Source organism: Microtus pennsylvanicus, chromosome 16 (assembly GCF_037038515.1).
Source record: "Microtus pennsylvanicus isolate mMicPen1 chromosome 16, mMicPen1.hap1, whole genome shotgun sequence".
NCBI classification, from domain to species: Eukaryota; Metazoa; Chordata; class Mammalia; order Rodentia; family Cricetidae; genus Microtus; species Microtus pennsylvanicus.
In genome coordinates, this window is record NC_134594.1 from 49,220,164 (window position 1) to 49,242,512 (window position 22,349).

At 42.4% G+C, this 22,349-nt stretch overlaps 1 protein-coding gene across 7 annotated transcripts in view; it reads right to left on the reverse strand.

Moving 5' to 3' along the window:
• The window catches only part of Dclk2 (doublecortin like kinase 2), a 121,872-nt gene that overhangs the window by 9,229 nt on the left and 90,294 nt on the right, over positions 1–22,349 (reverse strand). For 5 of the 7 annotated variants that reach the window (XR_012908034.1, XM_075950359.1, XM_075950361.1 and 2 more), the window contains 7 exons: positions 19,963–20,092; positions 19,191–19,299; positions 17,217–17,274; positions 9,928–10,047; positions 9,594–9,740; positions 3,589–3,722; positions 3,142–3,219 (listed from right to left, as the gene is read on the reverse strand). Coding sequence is in view for 6 of the 7 variants with exons in the window: in XM_075950359.1 (XP_075806474.1) it covers positions 3,142–3,219; positions 3,589–3,722; positions 9,594–9,740; positions 9,928–10,047; positions 17,217–17,274; positions 19,191–19,299; positions 19,963–20,092 (776 nt within the window). In the remaining variant the exon portion in view is untranslated. The remainder of the gene's footprint in view (positions 1–3,141; positions 3,220–3,588; positions 3,723–9,593; positions 9,741–9,927; positions 10,048–17,216; positions 17,275–19,190; positions 19,300–19,962; positions 20,093–22,349) is intronic. The other 2 variants (XM_075950362.1, XM_075950360.1) reach the window with 1 other exon arrangement.

The window sequence follows — 22,349 nt, forward strand, 5'->3', positions numbered from 1 at the left end:
CCCTGTCCGAATCCACACGGGGTTCATCACTACATTTGCACCGCAAGGTCTGGTGAAGCTGCTTTGGGCTGCTTTTCTATTCTAAGACACTGTATCCCTTAGATGAAGGGGCTGCGAGTGTAGAACAGTCGATTAAGAAGACAGTCCCTCTTTCAGTGACAGATGACGAAAGGTTCAAAAAGGACACCGTGATAATGTCGATAAGTTATTTCACAAGCAACACTCGATATGAAAGAATGACAGAGAGAACTGGGGTGAGGTGAAGACTAAGAGGGAATGTTCAAGAATCTGGGAACAACTTTACAGATGCTTTAGTCAGCAGCTATAGCGTATTCTTCCTCAGGAACCTTTGGGATGTCTCTGAAAACCAGTCTTTGTGAAGATGAGGCTGATTTCGGGGTGGGGGGCAGGATGATCAAGCTCAAGAACTAAGACCAACAACAACAACAACAACTAATCAAGCTGGAACTAAACCCCAAAGGCTTTGAAAGAAGAAGGGGGCTGCCATTACAGACACTGAAAGTGAATTCCAGGTAACAATTCAGTTCAAAAGCTTTCAGTTAAAGGCACACTTGTATAAGACAAAGAAAGCATTCTGAAGTGATTATTTAAAGGACTTTAATATAGAGATATATGTATATAGTTGTTGCTTTATTTTTATTTTTTTGAGAGTGTCTCATGTAGCCCAGCATGGCTTTAAACTTGCTACATAGTCAAGGATGGCTTTGAACTTAGGATCTTCCTTGATTCCATGTCCTGTGTGCTGGGATTATAGGCATATATATGGTGCTGGGGATTGCACCAAGGGCTTCATGTGTTATAAAGCCCTCTACCAACCAAGTGAGCTCCCTCCCCAGCCCTAGATACACAAGATTATGCCATTCATGCTAGACAATAATTACTTAAGCCACTACATACTTAATTTTCCATATTTTTTAATCTAACAGTAGGTTGTGAAATCTGCCTTACGGCTGTGCTTTGAAGATGCTTCTAGAAGTGTCTGATGTCACAGATCTCTCACCAGCAGAGAGGAAAAACATTTTCTTGAAACATAAAAGTGAGATACCTGGGGGGAGATTGGACACTAGGCGGCCCCTTCAGAACGCAGTGGGCTGTCCTAATGAGCCCAACTCACCTCTCCGGCTCACAAAGCTGCTGCTGCCCACCAGTGACAGTGACATCCAACTTGAACCCATTTCCACAACAATAAAAATACAACTCTCCCTGGCTGCATCAGAAACTATAAACACTAGAGGGAGTTGTGAGCATACGTTCCCTAAACGGGATTCCCTCAAATCCCGTTTCTTTGATATCAACTTGAATAAAAGAATCATGAAATGGAACTCCATGTTAACTGGTCCAGACACCACACGTTAACAAAAACACACCATCCTTCTACATTTGCCTAGCTCCCCTCATTTCTGCCTTACATAATGGTCCTTTAGTTAATTTCTTCCCATGCATTCTATGCGTAACCAGCACTGAATCAGCCACGGACACCCAATCATTTGGTTTGGTCATTATTCTGTGCTTCATGCCTCTTATACCAGCTCTTCAAGAGTAGACTAACATTTCTGTGTGGTCTGCTCAAAGCAATTATCAATTAAACCACTGTTGAACTCAAACTGAAGATGTGAGAATTTAAAGAAAAAAAATCTAAACTTTCTTTTTCCAGGAAGTTTTCTTGACAAATGTTAGGAGAGATAGGATAAACTATTTTCATTTGCTGATCCAATACAACACTTAAACTCTATGGCATATGCCTCAAAACTCCTAATGGGGAACCCTAATCCTCACCTGGACAGCATTAGGACGTGGGCTTTGGGGACACAGCCAGAGTAGTGAGGGCAGAAGCCTTCATGAAAACAACTGTAGTGTTCCTGTGAAGGTCCCTAGAGAGGACATTGTTCAGTGGTAGAGTGCTTGCCTAGCATGAAGACTTGAACTCAAACCACAACATCATTTACAAAAAAGGTAAGACAGTAAGAAGTTCCTAGAGGTCACCTTTTCCCTTCTGCTGTGTGAATTTGCACAAAGATGTCTGCACATGGATCAGGAGGTAGGTCCTTACCAGACACCAAGCCTATTGGTGCTTTGGTCTTGAACCTCCCGGCCTCCAGCACTGGGAGAAAAAGCTTCCACTGTCAGTAAACCACATAGTTTGCGGAAGTTCCTTACAGCAGCAGAAATGGACTAAACCACAGCAGCATCAAGGACGATGCTTGTGCATTTCCTGGCTCACCGGAGGTAGCTACTCACCAGACGGAGTGAGGGGAGGGCACAAATGAAGGGCAGAAAAGTAACCCTGCACTAGCAGATAGATGTAGCTCTGCTTCAAAGCCCGAACCTGCCCAAGCAAGTGCTGAAACAGATCAAAAGAGCTGCAGCCAATGTGGCTGACTCAGTCCTGGACGGACTGGGGCTAGCCAGCTTGAAGAATGCTTGCATTCACCTCTGTCCCACCAGGTCAGCAAGTAGCTGCCAAGTGTCAGCTCTTTGTTTCCAGGCCAGCTGATGCTGGTTTTCTGTAACTCTATTTCTCAGGTAATAAATGTTACATGTGTGGCTAGAACTACCACAAAGAGTTTCTGGTTTCGCAAGAAGCAAGGTGAGTGCTTTAGAAATTTTATATAAAAATCAAGTAGTCTAAAACACTGCTCTCAAATTAAGTAAAATACCTACATTAAGGACTTAAAGAAGGACACCTGTGATTCTGGTTTCTACTCAGAAATCTTTAATTGCCCCCTTCTTTATAACGAGAAGCTGCAAAGTCTAGAGTCTGTGTTAGGTATAAACTTCATGAAGAGCAGAGGTTCACACGCAAAGCAAAGACCTCATATCTGAAGTATGGTCAGGCTAGGAACAACTCAGAGGCAGAGTATGCAGGCACGATCCCTGTGTTCAAGCACAATTTACATATATAAAAATACACACACATATATAAACACACACACACACATACCAAAACACCAAAGAAAAAACATGAGTTTGCATTAGTAGGCTACCAATTAAGATAAACAGCAAAAGGTGTATTTATATCGTTTTCAGCTGTGAATTTTATTTGTGAATTTTATTCACAAGCTTACAGTCCTTTCTGCCAGGAGTTAAGTGTCTGAGAATTTATAATTCAAATATAATTACCTCCGGAATGGTGGGAATCCACAGAGAAGTATGTATGTAATCACGCCAGCTGCCCAAACATCCACCTTCAGGCCATAACTGGAAAACAGTGAGGGAGAGTACGTAATGGCAGATCTTCTGAGCACGTGCCACACTGCTGAGGTACGGTGTCTGTTACTGTCACATAGGAGCTGTCCTCTGAAAAAGCCATCTGTTTCCTCTCAATCTAACTACGATCAGTGACCACTGTCCCCCACCCCCGACACTGACCAAAGGACAGAAGTACAGGCCTAGGGCTCTTGGCCAGATAAGAACAAGCTATTCTTTAACATTAAGGTCATGGTTTATGTCACACGTCTCTCTGCTTCCCAGGCTTTCTTCACAGGACACCGAGCACAAAGTAGCAAGGACAACTTATGTGCCTTCTCTCTGATGTCAAAGTGTGATCCAAGACCAACAGAACCTCACCCTGTTTCAGCAATGATTTCTGGGGCCACGTAAGTTGGTGTGCCACAGACTGTGTACAAAGGGCCTTCAACCACTGTTGCCAGTCCAAAGTCTCCCAGTTTCAAAGACTTGGTCCCATCCGGATATTCGCACACCTGAAACAAAAACAAGCCAACAATCACTTTTCCCCCCCTACAACAACTGTGAGAGGAACGAGGCAGGTAACACCTGAAGAAAGTTCTTCTGGTAAGAGTACCATAGATTTAAAGGGTCGAGATATCTCCTCAGAGATTTTTATTCAACCGTGTAAAATTGAAACAATGCTATTTTCTGTCTTTGCAGATTCTGACAAACCCTGCACTTGCTTCCAGAAGCAGCCAGGTACTAAGGGCTGCTGATGTGGCAAGACAAGGCCCCAAAGCCAGCAGGAAAGGAACTGACCTGCATTTAGTGCTTAATGTTGTTCTTAAAATCCTGGAGTGGACAAAGAAGGGGCGTTTATTTAAGAGGCTTGCATGTTTCTTCAGAGGCTGCTGACTTATCTTCTGGGCAGCTGGTGAAATAGGAGTATTATGTGCTCTATTTTGGCCCCATGTATGGTGGTGAGGATTGAACTCAGCTGTCTAGTTACGCTAAAAGTAGATAAACCCTGAACCTAAAATATAAATATTACTTGAAAAAAACTCAGAAGCTTAAAAGAAAATGCACTTTGGAATCGAAATCAGCATGAATCTAAACAGGAACTTTGCCCAATAAACCTACAACTAAAAATCTATTCAAAAGGAACGGAAAAACAGGAACTTTGCCCAATAAATCTACAACTAAATCTATTCAAAGGGAACAGAAAGACCCAAACATTATACATATCTCTTACTGTCTGCATTTATAATTTTTAAACACAGAGTCAACTAATCGGCTAACTGACTGGTAGTTAAATAAATTATGGTACATACTCATAATAAAATGACATGTAGCTAATATTATTTTCAATAAATATTTACCATGAGAGTTATTGATCATATTATATAGTTTTTCAAAGTTAGAACTGTACATGAACTCCAATGCCCCAGCCTTAATGGCTCGCTTTGAGCAGTACTGAATTACTTTAACTTCCTTGATATTTCTTATACTTGTATACATATCCATGTGTTTACAATGGCCACATAATTGAGAAAGATTTACCTTATAGTCAAGCAAACCTTCCTTAAGATATAAAAGCCTAGAAATATTACAAGTAGCCAGTTTCGGAAGTCAGTGGGCATATACATAGTTAACTTGGGATTGGCTGCATAATCCAAAACAGGCCAGTATATGCTGTCTCTTATATGTCCATTTGAAAGATCCAAATTTCAACAAAAAATAACTGCACAGACCAAATCAATATATAAGTCTCATTCTTATATATTTTAGACTATGTGTTTTTCCTCGTGTTTTACTACTGAACTGGACTTTCATTTCAACCACGATAAACTCTGGAAGGGGAGATATTTAGAAAATGCTGTTTCCTCAACATAGCAGTTAACAGAAGCATCCACTGAGTGGACTGGCTTAGGTAGTCATCAACAGACATGTTGTGTAAGCCTTACAGGCATTCTGAAGGCCCCTGATGGCCCACCTCCCTTTCCTGCTTGGCTTCCTCTGCTACAGAGCATTTCTTCCTTTGGGACAAACAGTTTCTCCCATGCTATGGAGGTATATTTCGTGTTGGCACACCACTCATGCACAGCTTCATGACTTTAGAGAGTCAAAGGAGTAACCGTGATGATTCTGAGCCCCTCTGAAGTATTTATCCCTCTGTGTGAACCCCACAACACAGCAGAAACATACTATAATATATAAATGATCTAGCTTGAAACCACAGAGTCGAGATTCTTAGTCACACTACACAGGACAGCTTTCCACCCAGAGTGTTTAATATAAACATTAGTGAGAACAATCTAATATAATTGGAGTTAGGATTTATGGTGCATTTACTGAAACCCAAACATTAGAACAAAATTCCCTAAGAAACTGTAGTGATAAGAATACTTATAAGCATGATTTCCTAAATGTCTATATCATGAGTCAAAGTTTCACTAATGTCACTGTTATTTTATTTTTACAACTCATTAGGTGCTGTTTTTATAAAACTGTGTTTATTTTAAATACTCCATTTAGAAACGCCTAGGGGTGCTAGGAGGTTGTTGTCAGACAGTCCCAGAAGCCACATTTCCACATCCCCCACAGAACTTAGAGTCAGACACATACAGACAGAAAAGGAGTGAGTAGCCTCTATCTGCCGAGCTGTCTGGACAAGTGGTACTCATGGTTAAACATGAAAAGAAAGTATGATTTGGACAGAGAAGTGGGAAATAACAGTGATTTATCTGAATCATCTCCTCCCAATGCAGAAGAAAATACATAAAATATTAATAACCTTTCAATCTTAGCAGGAGATTCTCTTCAAGTCTATAAGGAAAATTAAACAGCACTGTGTATCTATATGGCAGAGAGACACTGCTTTATGAATTTGACTGTAGAGCTGGGGCAGAGCTCAGAGGTGGAGAGCTTGCCTAGCCTGCACATGGCCTGGAAGGGAGGGAGAGAGGGAGGGGAAATGACTGTCACAAAGAGACAAATGAAGAATACCAGATCCCAAAGCTTCCTGGCAGTTACTGATAGCCTCGGGAACTTCGCAGATTTAAATATTCTCTCAAGCACACCATTAGACTTGGAATGGGGACCACACTGGCCAAACAGAAAAAGAACTGCTACCTGCATTTTTCAGACAAGGAAACTGAGGCAGGTGGAACTCAGCTTAAGCTACCAAGCAGGCTTTGCAGCCAGGACCGCTCATCTTCACACTAAACCACCATGCAATGGGTTCTGTATGTAAGCAATGCCAAAACCCAGGCAGCCTCACGTGCAGAGTTTGAATGAATTTAAACAACTGTGAAACCCCAGCCCTGCCACGCTCAATGGCCCAGCTCACACTGAGAGCTGCTCTGTCAAATGGCTGCAAGAGTGCAAAGCTAAAAAATGTGAGAAATACAGGTCCCGCATCCAAAGTGAATCCCTTATGCTCTCTAAATAAAATGCCAGCGCCAATGATTTAGACGGACATCAACTATGAGAAACCACACCTCTTCTCTCCCGTTCCCAGAACTCCTGGAAACCCTGAATTTATCACTAGTCTCCCACAGTTAACTATGGCAGGGCACCCCTGGGCTGTAACTCACAGCACAAACGGCCACCTCCACGCTCCCTGACACACGACTCATACATCTGCCCTGGCAGGGCTCTAAGTTATGACAGCGCTGCCAGAGAACGGGATGCAAATCAGGTGTCAGATGCCCTGCTGCCTAAGAACTGAATTAGTTCTCAGAGAGGAAGAGAGCAAGAGACACGCGGGGCATTTACTTTTAGTGCTTCAACGACACTTTCTCCTCGGGCCGATGCCAAGTGATTTGGTCTTCCATGCTGGCACACATGCTGCTTGGACATGTGTATGTTACCATTTCTGGAGTCTGACCCCACAGCCTGGCTACATCAACCATTAGCTCTAACCATTGTCGTCCCCGGTGGGCACCACCAGGCCCCTAATGCAGATTTAGGAGAAAAAAACACATTTAGAGCAGAAGAAAAACTCCAATCAGATTTCCTGATTACCTCTGAGGCAGAGGTTGGAGACATCAGTGTTACTACACATTATCCACACACTGAATACCTTGAGGTATTTGAATTTTGAGACTGGCTGCGGTATAGCTCTGTGATAGAGTGCCAGCATAAGCCAGGCCTCGGGTTAAATCCTTCGCACCCTGGACACACACAAATGTCTGGGACCAAGGATGGAGGTACTCTCAGGAAGCTAAGACAGGGTGATCTCAATGCCAGAATTCAGAGGTCAGGATTAGCCTTGAAAATATTGCACGTCACAATCTCTTAAACACTAACGCTCAGAAGCAATGTCTCAGATCCTAGAGTATAACCTACTGAGGATTTAGGGGATGGGCTCCAACACCAACCACAAAATTCATTTATGTTTTACATATACTTTAAAAACATAGCTGGAAGATAATAAATTCATCCAGCATTTTACATTATTTTGTGTATGAAATGACATCTCATGGTATGGAATTTTCCGCTTGGTGACATGCTGGCACACAGAAAGTCTCCTTTGTTTTTGAGACAGAATCTCACTTGGCAGTCCAGGCTGGCCTCAAACTCACTATATTACAGATATGTGCCACCATGCCTAACTTTCAAAGTACATTTTTTTTAATGCTTCCTAATTTCAGATCAGGGTTTTGTGGGTGGTAAACCTATGTAAATACCTCAAGGCAGAAGCCAGTAAGAAAAGAATTCTGCCTTTTTGTGATACCAGGGAGGGGTCCATATAGCATTGTTCCTAGTTTTCCTTATAAAGGGAAAACTGTCCTGAAAATGGATGAGGAACATATCCTTAAATTCTTTGCCAGTGGGAGTGTATGTCAGTGACAGCAATCCTGATTTCCAGGAGCACTACAGAAGAAATCTGGTGGTGTTATGTTAAACTAAAGAGGGACAGCTTCTGCTGGCGGTTCAGCCATGGGAAATCCAGTGCAGATCAGAGTCATCTCCCACAGGAAAGCTAGCTGGCAGGCTGTGCTGGCATTTCCCGCTGCTACCAGAGCACTTCTACTGTTAGCTACATCGTGCCTGGGTCCTTTCCTAACCAGATCCAGGCAGCCTGGAGGAGTCATAATCCGGAACTGATTGCTGGCCTCTTCTTACAATCTTATGCCCATCTGCCTGCCATGCTTTGTGTAACAGATGCCCACGCTATGGAGATGCTGCTGCCTCACACGACAGAGGAGCCCACTCCATGGAACTACTATGGTGCTAGGTGACAGTACAGGAAGTTCTCCACGTGTGGTACTATCTCTCAAGAGCCATCTGGGCAAGGACATGCCCGACTGAAGTCCTGAAGAGCTGGAAAGGGAAGGAAGGCAGCGGCTGAGAGGTTGTGGCCAAGGGAAGCGCCAAGACAAATGGGCTGTGCCAACTCCTGACCTCACTGCTGTGCAGCCCAAGGTGGCAGACTGCTCTGCAGCTCAACAGGCACCCTCTGCACCTGTCTAGAAGTACCCGCAGAGGACGGGGGTGCCAGCCAACCACAGAGGACTGTTTGCAGCTCCCACTGCCTAGCTACTGAGTGGGGAGGAACAACCACTGAGCAGTCATAGCTGTTCTATTGCAGAAACAAAACGGAAAGATGATGGGAAATAAACTGTTTCCTTCAAAGAGGGCAATGGAGGGGATGGGAAGGGAGGGGACAGGAAAGGAGGGGAGGGGAGGGGAGGGGAGGGGAAGGGAAGGGAAGGGAAGGGAAGGGAAGGGAAGGAGGAGGGCTACTTGGTCTTCCAGATGAACAAGATATGAGCGGATAGCATTACCAAATGAGAAACTGACAGTCTGGGTTAGCAAAAATAAATATTTTTAAATTTTCAAAAGAAAAAAGAAGTCCCTGGGGTGATTGCAACATATCCCTTTTAACCATCATTTGTGTGGTGCCTGAGGTTAGTTACAATGATTTTTATTCAACTTCTGGCTAGCTGAGTAACCAAGAGTCACCACCAGATATTACTCCACACATTTACAGTGTACCTGCTTGGCACTGTTCAAGATGTTAGGGAGAGAAGGATTATGACCTCCAGTCTACGGGACTTACAAATCCAAAAACTTTTCTCTTTACATATTAATTATGTCATATATTCCGTTATCATAACATGAATCAAAAATAAATGAAAATGTATTTTCTAATGTCTGGAAAACAAAATGCACATACTAAAAAAAACCATTAGGATTTTATGGGTGCATTCAACACACCACAGTCAGTTTGAACTTGCTGATTTTTCTTGCTTCCCTCCAGTGCTCTGTTCATTACTGTGATACTGGCTTACACTCTAATGTCATTTTTCATGTGTGATGGTTTTCACAGCATGGAGATCATTTTAAAAGGGCAGAAGCCTGAGTTGAAAACGAAACAGCAGAGATTCTGAACTCACCAGAAGGTTCTCAGGCTTGATGTCTCTGTGTACAATGCTGAGGCCATGCAGGTACCTGAGGGCATTGGCCAGGTTGTATACCATGGCACTGCCATCTCTCTCTGTGTACTTGGTTGAAGAAGTAATTGCATCAAAGAGATCTCCACCCTGTAGGACAGAAACGGAGATGCAGAGAAATGTCAACAGTCCAGTCCAGTGAGATAAGAAGGGGTCACAGCAGTCTAGAGTAGGTGAAGGAAGGGCCACCCGTGAAACAGATGTGTCAGCTATAGGGTACTTTCTCACTAGTTCAAGCCCTGAGATTGACGCCAATGAAACCTGTCTGCCTTCTTACTTTGACGAGTTCCATCACTAGAAAGAGCTCAGTTGGCGTTTCCATCTCCTCGACCAACATGATGATGTTGGGGTGTTTCACTCGGCGCAGTATTGACACTTCATTCTCAATCAGATGTTCCTGTCAAACCAAGGACATGGAGATAGACATAAAAACAACAGAACCTTCAGCTTTGAACCATAAGCCTGAAGGGCACTAGACCATAGTCTTCATTTCTGACGCCAACAGGACAACCAAACCTGCTTACTTAGTCCCCCAGGGATGGGTATCTATCTCTTTGCCAAGACCCTTAAGAAACTGCCGCCTGAGTGTGCCCAGAAGGGCTCATTGTTACCAAACTGACACGTACAGTGTATGACTCCATTCTAAGCAATGACACTAAAGATAGAGTCCACACGGAACTGTGCTTTCTCAAAGTCAGCAAGACCAGAACCACTTTCTAATTTCAGTATTCCATGCAAAAATAATGACTAGGCATATTAGAAAATTTGGCAGAAAAGCTCTCAGGTTAAAATGTTTGGCTGTGACCCATATAAATTTTAATTTTATGCTAAAATTCATGAAAAATAAGCTTTCTTCTTCTATGAGTGGGTATGAAGTCATTCACCAGATGGGTGTTCCTTACACTTCGTATTTCAGAAATCTGGAAGGCGCCGGGCCACACGGCTCATTTTAACTGTAACCGGCTCTGCCATGAAAACACTACCTCAGTGTTGCTCAGCTGAGTGATGTCGACAAGAACTGCTCTGTAGTAAAATGCTCACTTACAGAATTAAGAAATTATCCACAAGCTACACAGTGAACATTCTGTTCTACATGCTGCACGTGTGGATCCTCACAAACTTCAATAACAAATCCATTTGAATTTAGAAAACGCTCAATAAAATTTGCAGACTTCAGCATTCTAAATGCTGAAATAAGACTTCTATATAGAAGACAGATCATCATTTATCATCTATATGCAGGCATATGCACATCTACGTAGGGGAGTGTGTGTGTTCCGGCGTGTGTGTTGCTGTGTTGCTGGATTTGCCCTTTACCAGGACTCTCAGAGCCAGATCTGGTGTTCTGACTTGGCCTTTACCAGGACTCTCAGAGCCAGATCTGGTGTTCTGACTTGGCCCTTTACCAGGACTCTCAGAGCCAGATCTGGTGTTCTGACTTGGCCCTTTACCAGGACTCTCAGAGCCAGATCTGGTGTTCTGACTTGGCCCTTTACCAGGACTCTCAGAGCCAGATCTGGTGTTCTGACTTGCCCTTTGCCAGGACTCTCAGAGCCAGATCTGGTGTTCTGACTTGGCCCTTTACCAGGACTCTCAGAGCCAGATCTGGTGTTCTGACTTGCCTTTTGCCAGGACTCTCAGAGCCAGATCTGGTGTTCTGACTTGCCCTTTGCCAGGACTCTCAGAGCCAGATCTGGTGTTCTGACTTGCCCTTTGCCAGGACTCTCAGAGCCAGATCTGGTGTTCTGACTTGCCCTTTACCAGGACTCTCAGAGCCAGATCTGGTGTTCTGACTTGGTTCTTTACCAGGACTCTCAGAGCCAGATCTGGTGTTCTGACTTGCCCTTTAATACCTAGTTTCAGTCACCATTTCTGGTTTTCCTATATCTTTGGTGCATACATGTGTTTATGTTTTTACTCTAATTTAAATACCTCCTGACGATAGCTGGAGGAATAAATTATAAGAAATGAACAAATGCCATGCAGAGAACAAAATCTACTGCAAACTCCTGCACATGCTAAGTTGATATTCTTGAGCACTGAATGTACTATCCCTATCCAAGAAATCACGGGCGGGATATGCGTCGGCAAAGGATAGCAAATGCCAAATCGAAAAATCAACCAGAAAACGACTCGCTAGTTGCCAGGCATGGAGCAAAGCTCTTGTGCAACGTTCTGACATTTTATCTTTATTTCAGTCCTTAGGGTTGGGGATGTAAGCCTAGTATTCATGCCTCCAAGTCCACATCTCTTGTACTGGGCATCACCACTTTTAAAAGGGAACCTCTGAGTGAAATTTTAAAGCTAGAACTTTTCAAAGTGAAAATGACAGCTGTAAAAACGAAGAAATTATTGTGTTGAAAAGACAGAAACAAACAGTAGCATCAGATCTTCAATGGAGATGAAGAGCCACACCAACTTTATATGAGGAGAAAACCTCTGTACTTGCTTTCACGGAAGAGGACTGGGAAGCCTCTTGAGTTCAACCCAAAAGGTGGTGTTGAACTCAACACTCCAAATCTCCTTGGAAAAGTATTAAGTCTCAAATCCTAACAAGCCATGCTGGGCAGTTGGGGAGAGCTTACTATTAACAGCAAGAACACTGATACCCCCAACCCTGGAAAGCAGCCACAGAGATCACACAAGGAAGATACGGAAGACCCTCCACACCTTTTCTACACCCTCAAGTGAAGGTTTCAGATGGAAAAGTGATGGTGGGAATTTGACTCACTCTACACCATGCAAAAACAAGAGCAGTTATCACCAGTAACTTTTTTTTTTTTTTTTTGGTTTTTCGAGACAAGGTTTCTCTGTAGTTTTGGAGCCTGTCCTGGAACTAGCTCTTGTAGACCAGGCTGGTCTCGAACTCACAAAGATCCGCCTGCCTCTGCCTCCCAAGTGCTGGATTAAAGGCGTGCGCCACCACCGCCCCGCATAGGCTTGTTTTAAAACTACATAAATCTTGCCTTCTATCCCCAACCCTGCCATTTCCTCCACTGTTAGGAGGGTCTATAAACTCATGTTCAGGGGCGGTTTGGGATGCCAATTTATAAATGTACAGCAGTCCATGTCAGCAGTGTCAGGAAGCTCTTTGTATGGAGTTAAAATACACTATCACATACTGAGACCCCTTCCCCAAATGACTATTATTTTCAACAAAAGGCACTCAAACAGTCACTGTGGAACCTCTCTCAGCCGCGTTAGAAGGCTACTGGCAGTGTTAAGTTCAAACACTGAGCGAGTATTAGAACATGCTCCATATAAGTTATCCTTATATAAGCCATATTAACTTATTGCCCATTCTTGACAACAGTCCTATCTAAGCACAGAGTAAATATTTCTACTGGGATGTAGAAGTTGTTCCTCTGTTTCTCCATGGCTTTCTATTCCTGTCTATAAACCTACCACGGAAAGCTAAACAAAGTACTAATATAAAGTTATGCGATTTTCTCTCCCCAGTGCCTGTGCAATTCACAGCAGATTTGACTCTGTTCTCCACAATATGTTTTTTCGAATCCTCTCTGCATAGAACACAAGTACCATGTGAACCAGGCTGACAATACTCATCTGCCAGTGAGGAGCCTCCCCCTGCCCTTGAGCTCAGTGACACGTTCCTGGGCTGCCACTACCCTCCCCCCACACTTCCGACAACCATAGCTCTCCTGCTACCGGCTTCTGTTTGTGGGCTGGTCTGGAGTACCTAAACTTAAACATCCTAGAGGTGTGCACCTCACTTTCCAGCAAACAGCATAGTTAGAAAGGCACCCCAAACATCACCCACCAGTGCCTTCACAATTCACAGCTAGACTGATGAGGATAATATACCAAGGATAATACCAAGAAGACAGTGTGTTCAAATCACTGTGTGTGGTTTCCGGTATTTGAGTTTGTAGTGGAATTAAAACAGTAGTCACTCAAATGCATCAAGTCCTAATCCCCAGGTTTTATAAATATTACCATTTTTGGAAAAGGCATTCAGAAATGTAAAGACAGCCCTGGATTAACCCAGATGAGTCACAGCAGCCTTCTAAGAAAGAGGAAGGAGAATTCACACAGATGTAGGAGCAGCAGTAAAAGCCCAAGACTGTCAGTCACCACAATGTGCTCAGAGGCCAGAAGCACATTCTCCCCAGGAGCCCCAGAGAAAGTGCAGATTCCTGATTTCTAGCCGCAGAACCATGAGAGGATAATTTCTGCTGATTTACTCCAACAGCTCAAAATTAGCATAATATACTTTTGGGTTTATGTCCTATCTGGGTTCATAATATGCAGATAATGAATGCAAAGCATCTATAAGGTAAGGAGAGAACAATTCAGAGGTCAATGCTCATTTAGGATGAGGGGATCTTAGGACAGAAGAGGATGAATCCTAACATGATACCAAAGCCTTCCATGTCTGTCAATCGAGTCACAAGGCAGGGCTTCAAAGATCTGCTTACAGGAACCCAGTGCACCCTGAGCCTCTGGGCCTTCGTTCAGTCCCTTCTGACCACCTGGCAGGTTTTCCTTTCATCATGGCCTGCTGAAAACGTGCCACAATTCCAAGACCAGCGCAAATGTTTCTTTTGTATATCAATATGATGGGCATGTATGTGTGGATGCAGAAGGTGTGTAGAGGCCACAGCACTAGTAGGGGTCAGAGGACACCTTCACCTTGTTTGAGAAAGGTCTCTGCTCTGTATGCCAGGCTAGCTGGCCCATGAACTTCCAGAGATTCTCTTGTCTCTGCTCACTGGGATTGCAGATGCATGAGCTACTTGACCTGCCTTTCCAAGGCTTCAGGGCATTGAACTTAGGACCTCTGGCTACATGGGAGACACTTTAACCCGCTGAGCCATCTCTCCAATCTCCTCAAATGCATTCTCACCCAGTGGCATCCTCATTCCTCTTCTGTAAGCTTTCCTGGCGCTCACATCCTACTCAGAAGAATTGTTCTTAGTTCTTGCGGTGAGGTACCTACTCCCAGCATTGTGTCTTACACAGAGGACACACACCAAGATTCAAGTGAGTGAATAATTTAATCTAATGATGTTCCTGTATATTAGAAGAAGAAACAGAAGACAAGAATGAATGAGGTATTTCCCCAATTGAGACACAGAGGTGCACAGTAGATTGGCCGAAGTACAGGCTGCCCCCAAATTCAAGTCAGGACTTTGCCTCTGTTGATCTGCAGGAAACTATTTAACCCAAATCTCTGCTTCCTCCTCTGCCCAGCTGGTGTGTTTTGAGTCACAACTATGAAAAGTCCCTATATTCCCAAACTGGTGATTATTTTCAACACACGAGTTTTCCGCCTAAAACTCACAAAGCAGAGGAGACCAATGTTCCCCATAATAGTGGCTAGATGGTCCCCTAAAATTTTGTAAACAAATTATGCTAATTTTAATAAAAACATAATTTCACAGTGGAAAAAAATCAACTTATGTGCAGCATGAAGTTTTTTAATTATAATTTTATACAATGTTGATATGGAATTTATTGGTCAAATATGCAAAATGTAAAAAATTCAGAGAAGCATAAGATCATGAGCTGCAAAAACAGAACCATATTCAGTAATGAGACGTGGCCTATTCTCATGTGTCTAGGCAGTCACTGTATCAGATTAAATTCTTGCATGAAATTATCTTTAACAATGAAAATAGCTGCTTACATCTTAACCATTATCCTTAATATTTTTAAAGAAATGTAATAGTCTTATAAAACAGGGGCCATATCATGACACACTGTGCTTAACTGCCTCAAAAATGGAAAGACTAACAGCCACATATAGAGAAAGCTACATTTGAGAATTAATAAAACCATTAGAATTGTAAACAAAGAGGGCCAGCAAGAGATGGCTCAGCAGGTAAAAGTGCTTGCTGCCCAACCCAAGACCTGAGTTTGTTTCCTGAGACCCAAATAATGGAAGAAGACTGACTTAGGCAAGCTATCCTTGGAATATGCACACATACACACACATACATGTACATAAACACACTTTACAAAACACATAACACAACATATACACATACACACACAGATTAAGAAAAATGAACATTAAAGTGTTTAAAGAATATGCAAAAGCACGTAAGATCAGACAGAAGTAAACATGCAGAAAAGGGCCATCTTACACCTTTGCTTTGTTGGCAATGACAAGAGAAAATAATAAATGAAAAATTTGTCTACTAGGTAGAAGATTTTTCTAAAACTTCCTTAACCCTATTTTAAATTTTCGGTTGATATTACATAGTTTCATAAATGCCCACTAAATCTAGGAGTTTTGTTTTTTTTTTTATTTTGGCTTTGTTTTAGCAATTTCACAATGTAAAGTCAGTACTACCACAACACCCTACAATTATAAATTCCAAAGTCTTCTGGCATGCTAACAATGTTGACAGTAACATATGTCAGTTCTTTCTACACACACTGGCGCTTTGTACGTGTTTTCCATTCCGCGACCCCACCAACCACTGCCTTGTGTCGTACACACTATCAGTCAACATATTCAGAGGAAGAACAAACAGAGACACAGATGACTTAAACATTTGTCAAGGGTCACACTGCAGGAAGCAAAGGCAGGATTGACTTTATATACTCTGGCCCTAGAGTAACTTTCCAACAGGATTACAATTCGAAAACATAATTCTAAAGTGTCTGATGGTCACACTAAGAAATATGACAAACAGGAAAAATTAACTTAAAAGTATAACAGTCCATTATATTTAAAATAGTCTACCATGTAGTAACACAGAAAAAACATTATTGAGGTACTTCTTTATATATATATATATATATATATATATATATATATATATATATATATTTTAAAGCACCAAGTCTTCAAAATCCATTGTGTACTTGAGCCCACAGCTTATTTCAGACTTGTATCAGTCAGCAGCTCCACCTGGTGTTAGACTACAACGCCACAGTCTTTTCCTGTAAGAGATCTGCTACCACAGAGGAACACCACAGGTTGGCAGCGTCTGCCTATTTACCGTCATCAGTCAATCCTTCCTACCACAGTCTCAGAGCAGGACAGAGAGAAATGGGCGCTTATGCCTGAAGGAGTCACTTCATGCACAAGGGACAAGGCCAGACCATTCCTGGCCTTGATAAGGAAACCAAGGTTTTCTTCTAGCCAATACCAGCTGCCTCATAAGACTAGAGGTGTTCAAGCTTGGGGCTCCTCCAGCCTAATACAAGCCCATGAACATAGCATCCGACTGGGCCCTGGGTAGCACCTGGGAGCCTTGTTTTCTGCCAGCTTCCTGAAGCTGGAAGGCCAACTCTTAGCATGAAAGTAAGTAACATTTAATGACCCTCAGATCTAGCCTTTTAAATGTTGCTGGATTTGAGATGAGGAATCTCCCAGAAAAGAGCATTTTATGTTTTTATAGGTATAACCAAGATCAATAAACTTACCGTCTTAGAGTTAAAGTTGCTGGGAACAGCAGGGTGAACACTATTACTTCTCTTGCTGTCACTGACAGGAAATCTCCCTCCACAAAGGCCTCAGGTCCCCACGTAAACACCCCCCTCTCCGTGAACCCCCACATTCTTTCTACGCAGCAGTTGCACATACTATACCTTTCCACAGCATTTGGCCTTGTCTATGATCTTTAAAGCAAACTCTTTTCCAGTGGACCTAGGAATGACCAGATGAGGACCATTAGCACTGTAAATCAGAATAAACCTTCCTTCCCAACTCCCTCTCCAGCACTGACACTTCTGACCCTCAGACACACAGCATGGAGAGGGGTTAGAGGAGGAAGGAAGTTCCAGAAAAGAAAAGAAAAAAACAAAGCCAGGCTAATTAAATCTTTTACATTATTAACTCATACTGAAGTATAAATCTCAAGACAGGTCTCTAAGAAGAATAAATAAAAGTAGATCAGATTAACGGGATAAAATACTCAAAACCTGACTATAGTTGAAAACTGCAGTCCTTTTAGTCCTTACTCAACACCTTCAGCAAGATCTGGCACTAGATTATTCCCACCCTATGAGACCCCACCTGGCACTGAAGAAATCATTTACTTGACACAAAAATCGTAAATCTTAATCCAATACTATTTGTTACTCGATATTAGCATACTTAAATTTAAACAGGCCAAAAAATTACTCAAATATAAACAGTTTAACAGAGGCCATCACAGTAATCTTAGAAAGTATTCAGAAGATATGCACTTTCTCATCTGCAGATCTTTCTGCCAAAGTCCACAGGGATGAGGCCCAGCCTGGAAAAGAAGTAAAAAAAAATTCCTCCCCTTGGGCTGGAGAGATGGCTCAGAGGTTAAGAGCACTGACTGCTCTTCCAGAGGACCTGAGTTCAATTCCCAGCAACCACATGGTGGCTCACAACCATCTGTAATGAGATCTGGTGCCCTCTTCTGGCCAGCGAGGATACAGACAGGCAGAACAGTGTATACATAAGAAATAAATAAATCTTTAAAAAAGAATTCCTCCCCTTATGTTATAAACCACATTTCTAACAGGTCCTTGGAAGTACATTTAAATGTCTCATTGTTTTCTTGGGGAGCAATCTGTGCACCAGAGCTCTGTAAAAGGCTTCAAGAACAGGGGTTTTCTTACATAGCAATATATAAGGGAAAGTAAACCATCATTGAAGATCTGATAGGATGGACTAACTGCAATTATCAGGACCTTCTAGAAAACCTGCCATAACTATAAAACTCAGCCATTCAAAGCAGGTAGGACAGTGTTCTATCGACACAAAGCCTTTATTGTGCATCCACCATGACTTTCATATTGTTTTAGAAGGCCAAGAACAAGCAGAATTGGTTCCTTCTGATCTCTCAGTCATGGCTTGTTTATCCAGAGCTATGGGTCTAGTTTAGCACAGCTGTGGAGGTCCAATGAAGTAACACAGTGCATGGGGCAGAGCCCGATGTGGGCCTTACAGAAGGTTTTCTTCTTCCAGTGGCTCATTTTCCTCCTCACTTTTCTCTAGGCGGTGGGTGAGTGCTGAATGTTCTGAACGTCCTTTAGACCACATGCATACAAAACAATTTTATGTATATAACTGCAAATAAACTGCTTGGGACTAGTCCCAAGGGCAGATTATTTTAGGAAAGGAAAAAGAGACATTTCCCAGAAAGGCCTTTCATTCATGTGTTAGTTTGAATGTTACTCCCTATAAACTCATAGGGAGTAACACTATTAGAAGGTGCGGCTTTGTTGGAGTGGGTATGGACTTGTTGGAGAAAGTGGGTCACTGGGGGGTGGGGCTTTGAGGTGTCTTATGCTCAGGACACTGCCCGGTGAGTCAGTTGTTTTCCTGTTGCCTCTGAATCAAGATGTAGGACTCTCAGCTGCAGCACCACATCTGCCTGCATGCTGTCATGCTCTCCACTTTGATGATAAAGGACTGAACCTCTGAAACTGTGAGGCCCCTCACTTAAATGCTTCCCTTATAAGAGTTTCCGTGGTCATGGTGTCTCTTCACATCAATAGAAACCCTAACTAAAACAATTCAGTAATTTAAGAATAAACTCCAGAGGGAAAACTGTATCTCTGGGGGAACAAATCTCAGCCACTCACCTGTCCATACACTCTTTAACTACTGCAAAGTTGCCATCACCAATGACCTTCCCGATTCTGTATTTCTCCAAAAGGGTGAAGGACTCAGAGCACCTGTTCCCATTCACACCTGCAACCAAGGATAAACACAGAGTCAGACGGAAATTTCTTTCATATCGATTCCTACATACTTGGGAAATAATGCAAGGCAATTATTTATAGGTCTATAGCAAAACTAAAGAAAATTCCTCAGCATGTTTCCTAAATAGAATGCCTGAATCACCAATTTCCTTTTGACCTTGTTGGTTACAATGAATAAGCAGCCTAACAAACCCTGAAATGCCAGTTAGGGAAGTCTAACCTAACCTCTTCACAACTCCTCTCTTGGGCAAGAGAAGGCTGGATTCTACCTGAGGGAGTATTCTTGAGAGTCTTTAGTTCTAGCAAAGGAAGTCCTATCAAAGTAAGACACTGTGTTGAGGCCAATTCCTGGCTCAAAGCCTTCTCAGAAAAAGTGTGCTAGGCTGTGAGTTAAGATCAGACCACTTCCAGGCAAAGCAGAACATACTTGTGTTCATCTAACTGAGAGAATGGAGAAATACCTAGGAATTGAGAGCACAAGACAGTAAGCCCAGGTCTCAGATCTGAAACAGGGATAATGTGGTTTATAGCAAAGAGACACTACACACCCTCAGGTGACTCCACCCTCAACACCTAAAACTAACTGGGCTATCAGGTGGACACATCATGTTCCTATTTAGGAAGAATGTGGCACAGGTGGGATTATGATTACCACCAAGTTCAGGCAGATGATTTCCTTTATAAAGGTAATGATCAGATTGAGAAGCACCTTCAGGGCTCATGCAGCGTTCAAGTTCAGGTCCACCGTTCACATTGGAAGATGATCTTCCCTGAGCAGAAATCTGCGAGAAGAAGAAAATAACCACTGATTATGAGGATACATTTACAAATCATTAGCTCCCTAGTTCTTATGTGATAAGATGGTATTTATAGAATTTCAACTGACTGATACCAGAAATAATACAGAATTTCCTCCTTTTTCCCTTTATACAACATAACACATTAATAAATGTATTTCACAGATACAGTCTCAATTCACATTTAACATCACAAAAATTCATACTGTACTACTTTTTAAAATTAACTGTGCTACTTTTGACTTCAACAAAATAAAGCATGCTTTATGACATCACAGCTAAGCAGACACCAAAATTAGTGCAAATGTAAGTCTCAGCACCACAGAGAATTCTAATAGTTAGATTAAATCTCCAGCTAGCTCTTACAAAACAATCAGATTCTCAGGATTTAACCTTTTTATTTGTCTTGTCCTATTTTATTTATATTTTGGCACTGAAATTGAAAGTGGCACCAGAATTGATAGCACTGTACAAGAAAATATCTAAAAGTTGAGATGTTTAAAAGCAAATTCAAAGAGGAGACTAAGAGGAGGCTTAGAAACAAACACAAACGCCAGGCACACCTTTAATCTCAGCACTCAGGAGGCAGAGGCAGGTGGATCTCTGTAAACTCAAGGCCAGGCTGGTCTACAAGAGCTCCAAAGCTACAGAGAAACCTGTCTTGAAAAATCAAAATAAATAAATAAATAAAAAACAAACAACAAAACAAAACATATTTTGTTCCCTACAGCCACCTCTGGGGTCAGATCACCCCCCAGGTTTACCTGGCCTCTTGCGCTTTTCATGTCTCCCATTCCACAAGCTGTTAGAGGGTTTTTAGAGACCCAAGAACTCCAATGGTCTTTTTTCCCAACAAAATAAGCTCAGATCTTCAGCCTGGCATCTAGGCCATGAGCTGTCTCCCCCTCCTAGCCAGTACAACCCTAACTCAAATAATTTCCTTTATTTGTTACTTAAACTTCCCAAGTCTAACTTTCGCTCTCAAAAGGCAAAGCAGCAGTCCCCAGTCTGAACTTTAGAGAACTGACATAAGCTCACCCCTGTAAAACCACTGAGCAAAGTCACTGATGTGGCACATTAATTCAACCACAGTTAGGAGTGCTTTCCCTCCAAATGCCTAACACAGAACTAAAATGATTCTCTAGTAAATATTTTTTTAATTTGTTAAATCATTCATTCCAAGATGATTCCCCTGCCAATAAAATCCTTCCTAAACTGAAAATTGCCAGAGAAATCAAAGTTCCAACTTAAGCTACTATCAGCCTGGTTCTATTTGTTTGTGACAGGTGTCTTGCTGTACATGTAGCCCATGTTCACACTGAACTCATGACCCTTGTGTAAACCTCCTGAGTGCTGGGATTACAAATATGCACTGCCATTCCCAGCACCCTCACTCTTGGTGGAATAAAGAATGAAATTTTCTGCAGTTAAATCTCAAATAAAAGTAGCCCTGCTGATTACTCCCAGGACTCTGAACAAACAGACTGGAAGCTGGGTCACCAAAATCTAAGAAGTAACAGGGACAGGGATCTGTGCACCACACGTCTAAATCTCATTGCCCAGAAAGAGGTCAGGAATGGACACCTGTCATCTGTCTCCAGCACTCAGAACTCAGGACACAGGTCCCCACACTACTGCTGGGATGTTAGGACCAGCCGCACTCAGCTTTCCTGCAAGCGGTAACATTCTGCTAAGTCCCTTTCTTTCTGAATGTCCTGATTGAGACCAGGACTCCCTAAAGCCCACATTTACTTCCACACATACTTGCAAGTCCTGCAGTGTTTATCCACTGAGTTCCTGTGGACCTTAGTAACTTCCTTACTGTTTATTTTAGAAAGCCCCTCTCCTCTCCTATCCCAGTTCCTTGTAAACCTGCTTTGTACTGTGAGTCTGGAAAGAAAACAGGAAATAGAACAGGTGGTGGAAGCCAGTTCTCTGACAAACAAAAAGTGCCAGAAGGGAAAGCAGTCAGTGTGAAAGGCAGAGGCGCCCTGTGGAGGGAGAGCACACAGTGCTAGCTAGATTCCTGTGCATCCAACAGAACCTTCCATGAATCACCCTTAGTTGTAGCTTTTTTAGCAAATGACAGCCACCATTTTTCAACTCTCATATTGACATTTTTTTTAAGTGCTAAATCTTTTCAAAATCCCTGAATTGAGTTAATAGAAGTGACTTATCCAATATATTCCTCTACTTGGAAACAAGGCTTTCATTTTTTTAAAAAAAAGTCATAAAATAATAC